Raw genomic sequence first — 13,735 nt, 5'->3', positions numbered from 1 at the left:
AGTCAAGCATCATAGAGAGATCTGATTGGTCAAAAGTCTGGACCCAACAGCCAATCACGACCCAGTATTGGCCGAATGCTGGTTGCCAATGGCGCATCCAGAACGCGTCGGAATTCCCAGAAATTTGTTTCGGCTTACGCTACACATACGAAGAGCTATACAAGTGTTGTTGACTTCGTTTTCGGTGTTACTATTCTTTGTGTACCTTTGGTGGCTGTTTTGCCGTGGACACTAGCTTGGGAGGCTCAGGCTGAGAACTAAGTTGAGAAAAAACCGTTACTACAAAATGGCAAAATCATACTTCAGAACGTGCAATCTGCGAAGAGATCCATCACAATTCAAGGAGAATCGCTGGAGTTGTGGAAATTTTTACACACCTCGGTAGTTGTATTAGCTCCGACGGAAACATGTCAAATGAATCCAGTGCGAGAAGCCCGAAGGCTCGAATCACGTTCACAAAGTTTCCTCACTTGTGGAGTCAAAAATGCATATCATCAGATATTAAGAGTCACGTACACCAGGCTGCAATAAATGCTATGTTGTTGTATGAGTGTGAGATGTGGCCTCTGCGGACAGACGATGTGAAGCCTCTGACCACCGATGCCTCAGAAACATCAGCGTGCCAGTAACGAGCTGACTAGGAAACGAGTAACTGGATGTGCGGCAGGTACTTCAATCCGAGAAAACATCCAGAATCATCGACTACGATGACTGGCCACGCATGCTGAAACACCGTCTACCCAGACGGTGTTGTTCTCCGTACCTCCTTCAGGATGGCGCAAGTCGTGAACTGGACAACGCATGACTTGGCAAAAGGGTATGAAAGAGATTATGAAGAATTTGGGTGTTACGCGCCTTCCAGGATGGGGTCCCCGTGACCCCACCTGTGCTTGCTTGGAGACGTCGCAAGGAATAGCGGCTAACCGATATCAGTGGTGGTGTCAGCTTCTTCGCAGATTGTCTGATTGAGAGCTTCGAGGTGCTGGTACCTCAGAATGCTTGACATGGATCAATACTATGTCCCTTCCCTCACTTACTTTCCCTCCTCTTCTCACTCTAGGAATTTAAATATCATTAGGCAAACCTTATGTTTGCATGGCAGTGAAGCACCAGTTTTGGCACTGATGTTGCTGTCTTCGATGCTGATGACGAGACGCCTTCGTGCTTGACAACACCGGCAAATGCGTTTAAACCATCCTAATCTCTCTTGAATATCCCACGGCATTCATAACGGATATTGAACAGTGATGTTTGGTTGTTGAATAACCATGAACGTGCTCTGAATGTGTCAGCAAATCTGAGATTGCGCGGCAGTTTGACACGTGATGCTCTTTGTAACCAAAGAGGAACCACGATAGATGTGGGCGAAATGGGTGTCTGTTGCATGTAAGACGTGGTATGCAATGCCACACCTGCAAGGCCTGATAGCATCTTAAATGCACAGGTTTACAGGACGGTCAATGAGGCCAACCAGATAAGTCTGCTTACCCATTTGTCTACGTCAGCTGTTTTTACATTAAGGGTGCAGTGTATTCCACAGCTAAGAAGGGAGCCATCACAAACGGAACCAAATCTTCACTGCCAAATCGAAAAGGCTAATGTGAATGTTCTGCTGTGGTCGGGATAATCGACGCCAAACTGGGGCCTCTTTCCAAAGCTCTGAAGGATGCAAGCTCAAAGATAACAGCGATCTGAATGAGAGCTGATAAAAAATTTTCTTTGCCACAAGATTATTCTACGCTGTCCATCCTGTATCCACTGGCTGCAGTAAAGACCACCACGGAGTCTTCAAGGGCCAGGCTCGTGAGAAAGATCAGGCTGATCATCCAGGAGTCGTTTTCCGAAAAAAACACCAGTGAAGAAGGCACGGATGCTTCTTAGTGATGTCCTCACGGATGCAGATTACTTACGACAGAAGGGAAGCAGTCGAACACTTGATCTCTCAGTCAAACTTTTCTACTCATCTGCCTTACAGAAGGTCTTGGAGTGGGCTATCAGCATTAAACAACCCACCCAACGATCAGGCGTGTATCCGAGGATCACCGTCTGGAGGCGTGAAAGCTGGGCCACAGCAATTCTAGGGGAGGCGTGTGAAACAGGCTTCCGCTTGGTGTACGTTCAGCCGATTCCAAACTTACAGCCAAACCTGTTGCGGTTATGGCCTCTTGTGCTCCTGAAAACACGTGGACGCGGCCGTCCGTGACTCCGGGACGTAGTTTGTACTCAGCCACCGAAGGCCCATTGACTTCCCAAGGCAGCGATGCTTGGGAGGAGGCAAGCCATACGTGGACACAGCGCCAAAAGTAGAGGAATCAGAGCCCCTTTCTGTAACAGGTGTACAGCAGTGAACTCCACATCCAAGTCACAAATTCTGAGCTGGAATGGGTCAGACGTGCGTAGAAGAGCGCCAAAGCCTACCGATAAATCAAGCACATGCATTGATCTCGACGTCTGGGAGTGCTGCGGTAACCTTTAAACCACTGAGAATGTGAAACTAATAATTGCCCGCTCCATTCAGTCCAAAGTGGTCTCCTCAATTGCGCGCTCGGTCGTCGCTCGCGACCAAGAAAGCCGGGACCACAAAGGACCGGAAAACCTTCCGTACATCAAGTTGGCCAGGCTGATCGCTGGTGGCTCCATGATCCCTACAAACATGGAAGAAAGGCGACTGCAACCAAACACGCCACATAAGATTCGCTAAATCAGGGAGCTGTTGGCCGGCTTTAGGGTGCAGTCAGTTTCCCTTGAACGGCCGTCCATAATCGAGTTCACAGAGACCTGGCCCACATTAGACGTCTCTGGCGCGGAGGCCTCGAAAGACGGCTACTTTGTTTTTGGAGCTGACTCAAAACGATGGGGGCTGGTGTGTTTTCTTTATACTAACATGTGCCCCTGATTATCCCGATTTTCTTCTCTGACATTATTCCCGCACGTTTTTCGACGCAATGTGGATTCAAACACCCTGCGCGGGTGCGAGTCTCTCCTCCCTGGTGTGGTCTACGCTTGACCCTCGAGTACTTCGGAAGACGACCGATTCCTTATACAAACCCTTGAGTAAAACTCCTCACGCCACTGATTCACCCATCTCTTGATGATAGGTGATTTCAGTGTCCCATAGGCCTCCTGAAGCTGGCACCAGCGCGTCGGTATTCGTGGTATTTTAGCGGCGCTGACAGCGCGCTTGGACTCAATAGTTCGTTGCATCCATTGAAACCGCGCAGGACAGCTGCACCCCTCCTGAATTTGGTCACTAACGAAAGGCACTTCGTCGATCAGGTGATAATTAGCGCTCTACTGAGACATGGCGACTACTGTGTGCTGACCTTTGATCTGATCTGCTATGACACGAGAAATCCCAAACCTCAGGTGTGGATTCGAAACGTCTGCAGTACGGATTTTCCAGGTATGCGCGTCTCACTTGAAAAAGTTAACTTAGGATCAGCTTCGGTGGAAGACCTAGGTAGGATTATTGCGTAGAAATTTCACGCGGCTGGCGCGATGTCCTTCCAACAAAAACCAGCACACAGTCGCATGAGCCACAGGCTACCTTAAAGGATTCGGCGTCTTCTGGAAAACGGGTCTAATTTTTTTTGTAAAGGTTGACTACAGGAGAAGCAGCAGACAAGGTGGCGTTTTGTAAAATGCGAAACCATTGTAAATTAGAAACCCGCCAATTGAACATACGAAAACAAATCACCATTCTGGACCTTGCCCGAAAAAACAGCAAGTTGCTGTTCAAATATATCAGACAGAAGCTATTTGCGTTCTCCTCGAGGAACAGGAACAGGGAACCCACAAGTGACCAAATAGTGGTATGTGGGGTCCACGAAGATCATCTTGCAGGCTTTTGATTGGCCTCAAGGTCCTCATCATACCAAGTCTTGTCAAAGTGTAACTTCCAACAGCCTCTAACCGAATTGGTCTTCGCGCTGGGAGACATTCGTCCACGCTTGCATAGAATTAACCCGTTCTGTTCCTTGGAGCCCGACGATGTCCATCCAAGGATCCTAAAAGAGACGTCGCACACAGTGCTAAATCACTCATGCATGGGGTTTCGTTGGCCGCTTGACGAAGGTCGCCTTCCCTCTGCTTAGAAAAAAGCGATTGTCATACCAGTCTATGAAAATGGTGACCAAATATCGCCTCAGAGCTGAAGGCCCATTAACCCAACCAGCGTGTCGTGCAAGCTGATAGAGCGCATTCTGAAGCAAGTTATTCAGGATCACCTTACTTCCAGCAACCTTATATCTCCAGGTCAACGCGGATTTCTCCAAAACCGCTTTTGTGTGTCAAACATGCTCGTGTTTATGGACAGCTTGATACAAGCCACGGACGTTGGACTTATATCAGATGCCACATTTTTCGACTTCTCAAAAGCATTTGAATGGGGTCACACATTCTCGCTGCTCCACAAACACGAGTCTCACGGGATTCAAGGAAAAATCGTACACTGAATCAAGGCGTTTCTATCAGACAGATCATTCCAAACGAAGGGAGGTTCTACCTGCTATTCTCCAGCACCGGTATTGAGGTTCACCAAGGCTCCGTTCTGGGACCACTGTTGTTTATGAGCTAGGTCAACGAACTTCCAGGTGTTTTTGCGGACGACTTGAAATCCTGGCGTTCCAATGCAGGTGCCCAATAAAAGGATGTGGACGCTGCAAAGCATAGGTCGTCGGACTGACATCTTCTTCCGAATGACTAAAAAATGTCCTTATGTCATTTGGAGAAGACTCAGCGGACGCCTTTGTCTCTCACGGTGAGAAGGGAACAGAAGATACCGAGGTTAGTTATCAAGATGAATTTGGATATCTGGCTCTCTTCAAACTTGTCCTTACCACTGCACCATGAGAAATCAGCCTAAAGGCATTCATTGTTTTACGGATGATTCGGTGCGCCTTCTCCAGCGTCACTCCCGTGAACTTCCAATCACCCAACAGAGTATACGCGAGATAGCTCCTTGAATATGGCATCCAAGCTGTCTACTTAAGGTGCACGAAGGACGTTACCCTCATCGACCATATCCAGCGAGCTGCCACAAAAGTGGCTGCTAGCCTTATATCCACGGACTACGGAATGCTTCGCGGTGCTCGCCTCTCTCTTCTGAAGTATCATCGCCTCCGAGGGGACCTAATTCTTATTCAGCCCATTTTCAATCAAGGCTTGTTCAACAGACTCTCCACGGTTGTTCCAGCAGAAGCACACGGTGGGAACATGGTAAAGTCTTCAAGCTCAAAGCGCGCAGTTTTAATAGGCGATATTTTTCTCATTTCGGATAGTAATTGCGTGGAACGACCTTTCTCTGACGGTTCTCCGCGCTACTTCTAGAACCCTTCAAAACACTATTAGATATTTGTATGTTAGTCTTCGCGATGCTCCACTGCAACAACTTGAATAGCAGTGCTACACCACTTTTCCGCTTGTGCATTCCAGATGTACAACAGCCACTGATCGACAAGAACAGGACCAACCCGGTAGACCTCGGCAAAATTATCAATCTTGTGTATCAGTCCGTGAATTCGTGGAAGCCACTACAACAACACCGTGCAGCACATCGGTCGCAAACCACACAAGCGCGGTATGATGCCGGCGCGTATCAGCAACTTCCACAAGCCAGCAATGCTTCTAAGATAAGCTAAAACCGAATACGGAACGTTTTCTCTATTACTTTCATGGCACAGCAGCGTAGATTACAAGCTGTCTGATGTTCGGTTTGCATCGCGCAGCCAAATACACTGAAACCTCCGATAGATGAAATCCACAAATTCATGACCTAAGCACCCGAATGCACTCTGCATCATCCTACGTTTCACACCATTCGTCTGGAGACCTTCATTCTCCCGCCGTTTTGGGGCCAAATGACGTTCCACCCATGTTTGACCCGATAGTTGACCAGCAACAAAAGTGTGGCATTCTCCAAACTACCATCTAATCGACATTGCATACATCTATCGTTGCAGCGAAAGTAAAAACGCTATCATTTTCGGGCTGATGTTTTCCATGATCTTCAACCTGAGCTAGACACGCATTACCATCCCCTGCCTTCTGCAGAAGAGCCGTTTATGAGACCAGACAGGGGTGAACATTTTGATGCCTGTGGTAGTAGCGGTCGTTTGGCAGTAATATCCTTCTGGTTTCTGGCTGCTATGACGCCAGATGTGGGCATGAGAAATAGGTTCGAAACACGGACCTCCCGATTGGTGCGCTCATGCATAACCGCTAGGCCGCATGGACGGTTCAATCATCAATGATTTTAGACTTGACAAATTGTACTTGCCGCTTCTATTGTAACAGCACCTCGATTGCGAGTGTGGTTCACGCAAATGTGTGCTGGACCTCCATCAATCGCAGGCGAAAACGTAAACCTGGCATCTTCAGCCACAAGGATTTGAGCATTCAACTTGATCACATTACGGCCAGCCTTATATGAGAATCTTGTGTTTAGACCTACGTGAAGGTGCCGAAATGAAGTCCTGGTACGAACCCACGTTAACTTCACCCGCCTCAAGGCGAAGACCACTCATCGGCGTGGCATATACTAATTTGGAGCTAGTTATCAAATGAAGCGAAGTGAAAGCCGGTCCGAACTTCGGGAAATGACTTCGACGCTTCGGCTTAAAAGTGGAGCACGGCCTAATTGGAGTTGGACTGCCGAAGGTCATTTTTTAGTAGAAAAGACGAAAGCAATTTGACCAAGCAGGCGATATAAATGGACAAGATGAGCAAAACCATGCCCAAATCGTGGTTTCAAGTAAAATCCAGGGAAGTGGTGTTTTGGTGAATTTCTGAAAGATGATAGTCACCAGCGATCGCAAGCGGCGGGAATCTTTTCCAACTTTTCCAAAATTTCCCAGTGACGGGTCGGTACTGCTTGTGTAGCCGAATATATTCATCAGTTAGGCAAACGACCGGTTCTCTACCCAAAACCGTACGCCGTACCTCAAACAATGTTGACATAATGCATTTACCACGATCGTCAGACAGTAAACGATCCTTCTTGTTCCTCAACGCAACATTACCAGTTTCCACCAACTCAAAGCAGCTGCCGACGGGTGCACTGCATGAAGTCCGGGCGATTCATGTGAGCCCGTTTGAAGCGAACGCCCATGCCGGCATGGTCTCATGAGAGCTGACAAAATGTGAATATGTAGTCACCTTCTTTCCGATGGCTTCACCTCGTCCTACAAGAGGTTACTCTTTCATAGTCAAGAGGAAGATACTCTATGTAAATGGCCAACCAAGAGAAGCTTGACTATAATTTGCTCTTAGTTGAATGCTGAACACCGTTTAAAAGTTTGCCGTGATGGCTGTGTGCTACGGAAGCACCCAAACCTGAGTAGGCGGCATAAAATTTGAGACCGTTACATCTTGAGAACGCAGTTCAGAGAAGGCAGGAAAACCAGCATGCGTGTAGCGGATGTCTTGACATGCCCCGCTGAATGCTAGCGCCCAGAGGCTGCGACTCACGAAAAGTCGAATGCGCTCCCTTCACGTTATATGGGGTATCCACAGGACATTTTGCATCATAGAATGAAAAAGTCTCCAAGGCCTAGTGTTTGGCGATACCCCGAAACGAACCGGCCTCGCAGGTCACGGATATGCACAGCTACAAGTATTACTAATGGTGCAGACGGATGACTATGTTAGGGCCAGGATTTCTGGGAATGAGCCTTGGTAAATCTGGGTGAGGTACTGTTACGAAATAATAACACATAACTAAGAGCATACTGGTTTTCCTCCATAGGTAACGGTAAGAGCCTACCGCCTCCACTCACACGTCAGAGCTCGTGGGCAATCTCCATGTATACAGTCGTACTTGCTACAAAAAACTGAAAAGCTACCAGAAGATATATAAATGGAGCATATCTCGATAGCTATAATCCGCCGAAGAGTTTGAATTAATACCAACCTGTCATTCTGATTAGAAAGTGAGGAGAGTGGACTAAGCTAATGACTAATAGGGAAGAAGCTTCCGGAAAAATGAAGCCCGTGTCTAGGGAATTCCTTGAATTCAGGTTAAGTACACCCCACAAAGCTGAGATACACAGGTTTTGTCACCACAGTGTATTAAATATTTAAGCCGGGCACCAAACAATAAAAACATAAAGATAATAGCTCTAAAACATCAAGCATCTGAGTTAGATGTTGCAAACTATTGTCTTCTACGCTTAGAAGAGACGGTCACAAACATAAAAAGCAAATCTAAGCAATAGAGCTCTGTGGGTGTGTAGAAGAACATTAGATAGAACAACGGAAGTGTCCTTCTGAAAAGTGTCGCTAATAGTTCCAGTCAGACAAGATAAAACCCAAAGATCTAACCAATCATTCCACGGCAAACGGAGATATTGTTGTTGTCTATCGCGGTTAATCTACACTCTCGAACAGCAATCAAGTGGAACCTGATGAAGGACGTCGAAGTTGGTGCTCCTAACAGCTTGAACACAGTCTATATCAGGCGACATTTTGCTAGTTCCCCTGCAACCCGATAATGCGCGATCCAGCAGGATTGTAGGTTGTGCGCCAAATTTCGGTTATCCACGAAAAAATAGCACCTGGCCACTGTGACCTCGCTGGATGCTTTTAACTCTCGGAGCTATCAGCCGCAGTTAGATATCCGAGGGTAAACTGGTTCCGTAAACACAAGTCATTGATTCAAGAGGGGCGGAGCAACCGATCCTAGCAAATTGCTATAGTGTGGACTATTGCTTTGAAAATCAACTGGCTCTTGCTCGCTGTTTACGTATGCACCTTGAACTAGGGCCAAAAGTCCGGGGTCCCGAACAAACTTATGAAATGCGGAATCACTGATCATACTGTGTGGTGCTGACACTAATTAGACGGTAGGTTTCCCAGTATCGCTCGCCGCTTCATCCGGATGGTTGCACTCACATTAGGATACAATGTCTTCATATTGTTACCCGGCGTGGATGCAGCTAACAATAACTATGGTAAAAGGCTTATTTACCGATCATGCCAATCGTGGTGTTGTTGGATCTTTGCAATCTGAATGCGGCGGGGGACAATACAACAGGGAGGAAAGTACAACCGACGACGCATGTATATTACGTGAAAAGTCACCGCAGTTGTGGAAACCAATAACTAGGACAAAGAGTCATGAGGTACGACTAGTCCAATAATAAGGCCAATTGAATTGAAGTAAAACTGAAAAATCGTTGTTGACCATGAGTGGCCTCGGGCGGTTCGATAAATGGCCAGGGTCAGGAAAGGCAAGAATGGAGATAAAGACGGAAAAATTCGGAGTTGAGACAAAAACCAAATTTTGTCCCACAGATATATTTTACATTGAAATTAAGCTAACTCACAGGTTTCACTGTTGTAGGGAAGTCAGCTGCAAAGAATACTTTTGATGGGGAGATAGTAACAATGCATAGGGCCGAACGAGCACCGTGATGGAAATCGTTGAACTTGTGTAAGGAGCTAGCGGAAATTGCATCGGTACGCAAGGTTGGTTAAATATGAACGAAAAGTTCAGTGGGTTATAACGAACTCATCACAACGGCGGTTGGTGCTAGGTTAAGAATGTGTGCGTAGTTCTAATTATAGGCTCGAGTGAGCGAAAAGTAATGGTTGAGGGTAAAAGAAATATTTGTGTGAATGCCATCGGACTTGGTACGGCCATCAGAGCGTGTTTCTGTAGACGTTGTCATCCACGAATGGATCGCCTGATGTAGTTGTGAAACACTAAAGTTATGTTTTAACTGACGTGGCCAAGAATGAGCGAGTGCATCAGGCTCGGTTTCAGTTTGTTCCCTGTGATATGCATTATTGATGCAGCTTCGTTGGAAGAGGCGTCATCTTACTAAGCTTCTAGAGCAACTGCAGTCAGTGGTTGCAACTGCTTTCTCGTTGTAAGTAAATGGAAGACCCAAATATAACACGATGTCTGTCGGATGCAGAGGATTAACGAGAGCCTCGGCAAAGACCGCTGTCATGTGGTGTTTATTTCCCCTTCCAAATAAACACCGCTTCCGTCTTTTGAGCGTTGGCCTTCCTAACTCTACCGCAGCAGCCTCAAGCTTAACTTCTCAGTGTGCACAACTCGGTCGCCTGTGAACGCAAGACCATCCACTAAGGGGTAATGAAATCGGTACCCCAGTTGGGGCACCTAAACTGCAGGAACCTCATTCATCGCAGTGATGAAAACTAATGGAAAGAGTTGCACCTCTTGCCTCACCTGTGTGGCCATGAACCTCAGAATTAGGAAAAGCTGCTACAGCATTCTCATACGAATGTGCGATATACCACCCTAGGGGTGACTGGCCTCGACGGACCTGATAATTTTGTCACGCAACCAACTTCCCAAACTGTAATTAGCTCGATCCACCGCTGGCCAAACGGCAGCACCATTTGACTTGACCAGTAATCCACCTGTTTTGGATCGGAGATCCCCCGTTTTCAATGCTGCTTGGCGTCCAGAGATAGGTAGTAGCTACCTTCTTATGGATCCCTACGCAACCCACAGAGCACAGCCAACGTTTCATCTCCATTTTTTGTGTCATATGGTCTGAATGGTGGCACATTTGGTTAAGCCTGTCTGCCTCAGTTTGGTAGACACATGGTGAGCTAGCTGACAACAGCGTCGGAAGACAGGAACGCCTTGGAGATTTGGAGGCCCAGGAGTGACAGAACTTGGTTCGGCGTCATGGTACCAAACTGCGTCCCTCGGGAAAAATGCCGGAGGGTAAATAATGGCAAACAAACTGTTAGCATTTGATTCTAAAAATCACATGGCGCAATACGTGGTTTATTTAATCCAGGTGCTGTAGTCAGCAGCTCCTCATAAACGGGTGGCAGTCTGACCGATGGTTTTTTCAGGGCTATTCAGTAATGGTTCGTTCACCCGTGCCTTCCAGTCAGGCAAACTTAACCTGGTTTTGATGCTGATGGCCTATTTATCAGAAAAGTCGTTGCTCCGACTTAATGAACGGCGCGGTTATCATGTCACAAAACGGATATAAATTGTTAGTCAAACGCGAGAGTGATTGTGAGTTATGTTGGGAGCAGTGGCCACCGGTATTCTTCACTCAGTTACGCTTGTGCGCATTATGGTGAGTGCCGTAAAGTGCCGGGGTTTTGACCCAAGACAATTTTTGTCTGAAAAAGAGAGAAACAGTTAGTTCAGGGCAACTGAACAATCACGTCTGTTGAAACATTTCCACTGAGGCGAACCCCAGAATACGCTACCAAGCCAGCTTCCACTTTTCAGCGCTTCCCACATTCATCACACGCAGTCCCTACGAGTCGCCCTTGTGTGCCAGTCGCAGCTGGTACTGAGGCACCTGATGATTCGTTTTGCTTAATGTCAAAAATAACCAGCACACTGAAAATTAACAGGGTGGTTAGCTTTGTCTGGAGTTCCTGAATTCTCATCTCAACCAGACTGACATCCGGGCTATTCTATCAGCAACAGTACGCAAAATTGCACCTGACTTGCTTGTATCAAATCATTTGAACAATAGCAACTTGGAACTTGCAAATTTCCATCGCAAGGGGTGAACAGGACCCACCGTTTAATTTGGATGCCAACTTAAAATGAACCTCAGGCAGTACATTCCTATTTATGCGAAAACGGTTATCGTCAGAAAAGCTTTACAGGGCAATTCTTCTAGAAGCCTGGATCGAATGAAGGTGATGCCTGTTTACTTTTTTCGTGTCTACATCGCGCAACGTATGGTGGCATGTTTAAACGCATTAGCGGAATTATGGGACACAGAAAGGCATTCGAAACTAGAAACAGGCAATTCAACATCCCCGCAAACGCAGCAAAATCCAAGAAGTGTTTTTGGGGCGAAGCCGATTATTTACATTAAATCAATTGATTGTCAGCCTTCTTTTGATGTGTCCTCGTGAAGGATTCCTGAGATTATGCTAACCGGCACCATTGATTATAATACAACTTCGAGTTGTCGACTGCCGCATCTTTTAAAAGCATCGTCATGGCACACATACAATTGCTGTGTATCTGGTCTCAACCATGTGCAAAGAGGAGGGTTTTAGTGAGCTTTCCGAACCAGGGNGAAGAGTTTGAATTAATACCAACCTGTCATTCTGATTAGAAAGTGAGGAGAGTGGACTAAGCTAATGACTAATAGGGAAGAAGCTTCCGGAAAAATGAAGCCCGTGTCTAGGGAATTCCTTGAATTCAGGTTAAGTACACCCCACAAAGCTGAGATACACAGGTTTTGTCACCACAGTGTATTAAATATTTAAGCCGGGCACCAAACAATAAAAACATAAAGATAATAGCTCTAAAACATCAAGCATCTGAGTTAGATGTTGCAAACTATTGTCTTCTACGCTTAGAAGAGACGGTCACAAACATAAAAAGCAAATCTAAGCAATAGAGCTCTGAGGGTGTGTACAAGAATATTAGATAGAACAACGGAAGTGTCCTTCTGAAAAGTGTCGCCAATAGTTCCAGTCAGACAAGATAAAACCCAAAGTTCTAACCAATCATTCCACGGCAAACGGAGATATTGTTGTTGTCTATCGCGGTTAATCCACACTCTCGAACAGCAATCAAGTGGAACCTGATGAAGGACGTCGAAGTTGGTGCTCCTAGCTGCTTGAACACAGTCTATATCAGGCAACATTTTACTAGTTCCCCTGCAACCCGATAATGCGCGATCCAGCAGGATTGTAGGTTGTGCGCCAAATTTCGGTTATCCACGAAAAAATAGCACCTGGCCACTGTGACCTCGCTGGATGCTTTTAACTCTCGGAGCTATCAGCCGCAGTTAGATATCCGAGGGTAAACTGGTTCCGTAAACACAAGTCATTGATTCAAGAGGGGCGGAGCAACCGATCCTAGCAAATTGCTATAGTGTGGACTATTGCTTTGAAAATCAACTGGCTCTTGCTCGCTGTTTACGTATGCACCATGAACTAGGGCCAAAAGTCCGGGGTCCCGAACAAACTTATGAAATGCGGAATCACTGATCATACTGTGTGGTGCTGACACTGATTAGACGGTAGCTTTCCCAGTATCGCTCGCCGCTTCATCCGGATGGTTGCACTCACATTAGGATACAATGTCTTCATATTGTTACCCGGCGTGGATGCAGCTAACAATAACTATAATAAAAGGCTTATTTACCAATCGTGCCAATCGTGGTGTTGTTGGATCTTTGCAATCTGAATGCGGCGGGGGACAATACAACAGGGAGGAAAGTACAACCGACGACGCATGTATATTACGTGAAAAGTCACCGCAGTTGTGGAAACCAATAACTAGGACAAAGAGTCATGAGGTACGACTAGTCCAATAATAAGGCCAATTGAATTGAAGTAAAACTGAAAAATCGTTGTTGACCATGAGTGGCCTCGGGCGGTTCGATAAATGGCCAGGGTCAGGAAAGGCAAGAATGGAGATAAAGACGGAAAAATTCGGAGTTGAGACAAAAACCAAATTTTGTCCCACAGATATATTTTACATTGAAATTAAGCTAACTCACAGGTTTCACTGTTGTAGGGAAGTCAGCTGCAAAGAATACTTTTGATGGGGAGATAGTAACAATGCATAGGGCCGAACGAGCACCGTGATGGAAATCGTTGAACTTGTGTAAGGAGCTAGCGGAAATTGCATCGGTACGCAAGGTTGGTTAAATATGAACGAAAAGTTCAGTGGGTTATAACGAACTCATCACAACGGCGGTTGGTGCTAGGTTAAGAATGTGTGCGTAGTTCTAATTATAGGCTCGAGTGAGCGAAAAGT

The 13,735-nt window shown here is 46.4% G+C and overlaps 1 protein-coding gene across 1 annotated transcript in view; it reads left to right on the top strand.

Moving 5' to 3' along the window:
* T265_13419 (hypothetical protein) overlaps positions 1 to 258 on the top strand; it is a gene marked incomplete at both ends in the record, with an annotated part of 3,960 nt that extends 3,702 nt beyond the window's left edge. The window contains one exon of the mRNA XM_009168804.1: positions 37 to 258. Coding sequence (XP_009167068.1) covers positions 37 to 258 — 222 coding nt within the window. The remainder of the gene's footprint in view (positions 1 to 36) is intronic.
* Positions 259 to 13,735: the final 13,477 nt, after the last annotated feature.

Source organism: Opisthorchis viverrini (genome assembly GCF_000715545.1).
Source record: "Opisthorchis viverrini unplaced genomic scaffold opera_v5_65, whole genome shotgun sequence".
Taxonomy (NCBI): Eukaryota; Metazoa; Platyhelminthes; class Trematoda; order Opisthorchiida; family Opisthorchiidae; genus Opisthorchis; species Opisthorchis viverrini.
This window is presented reverse-complemented; position numbering and strand designations above follow the sequence as displayed.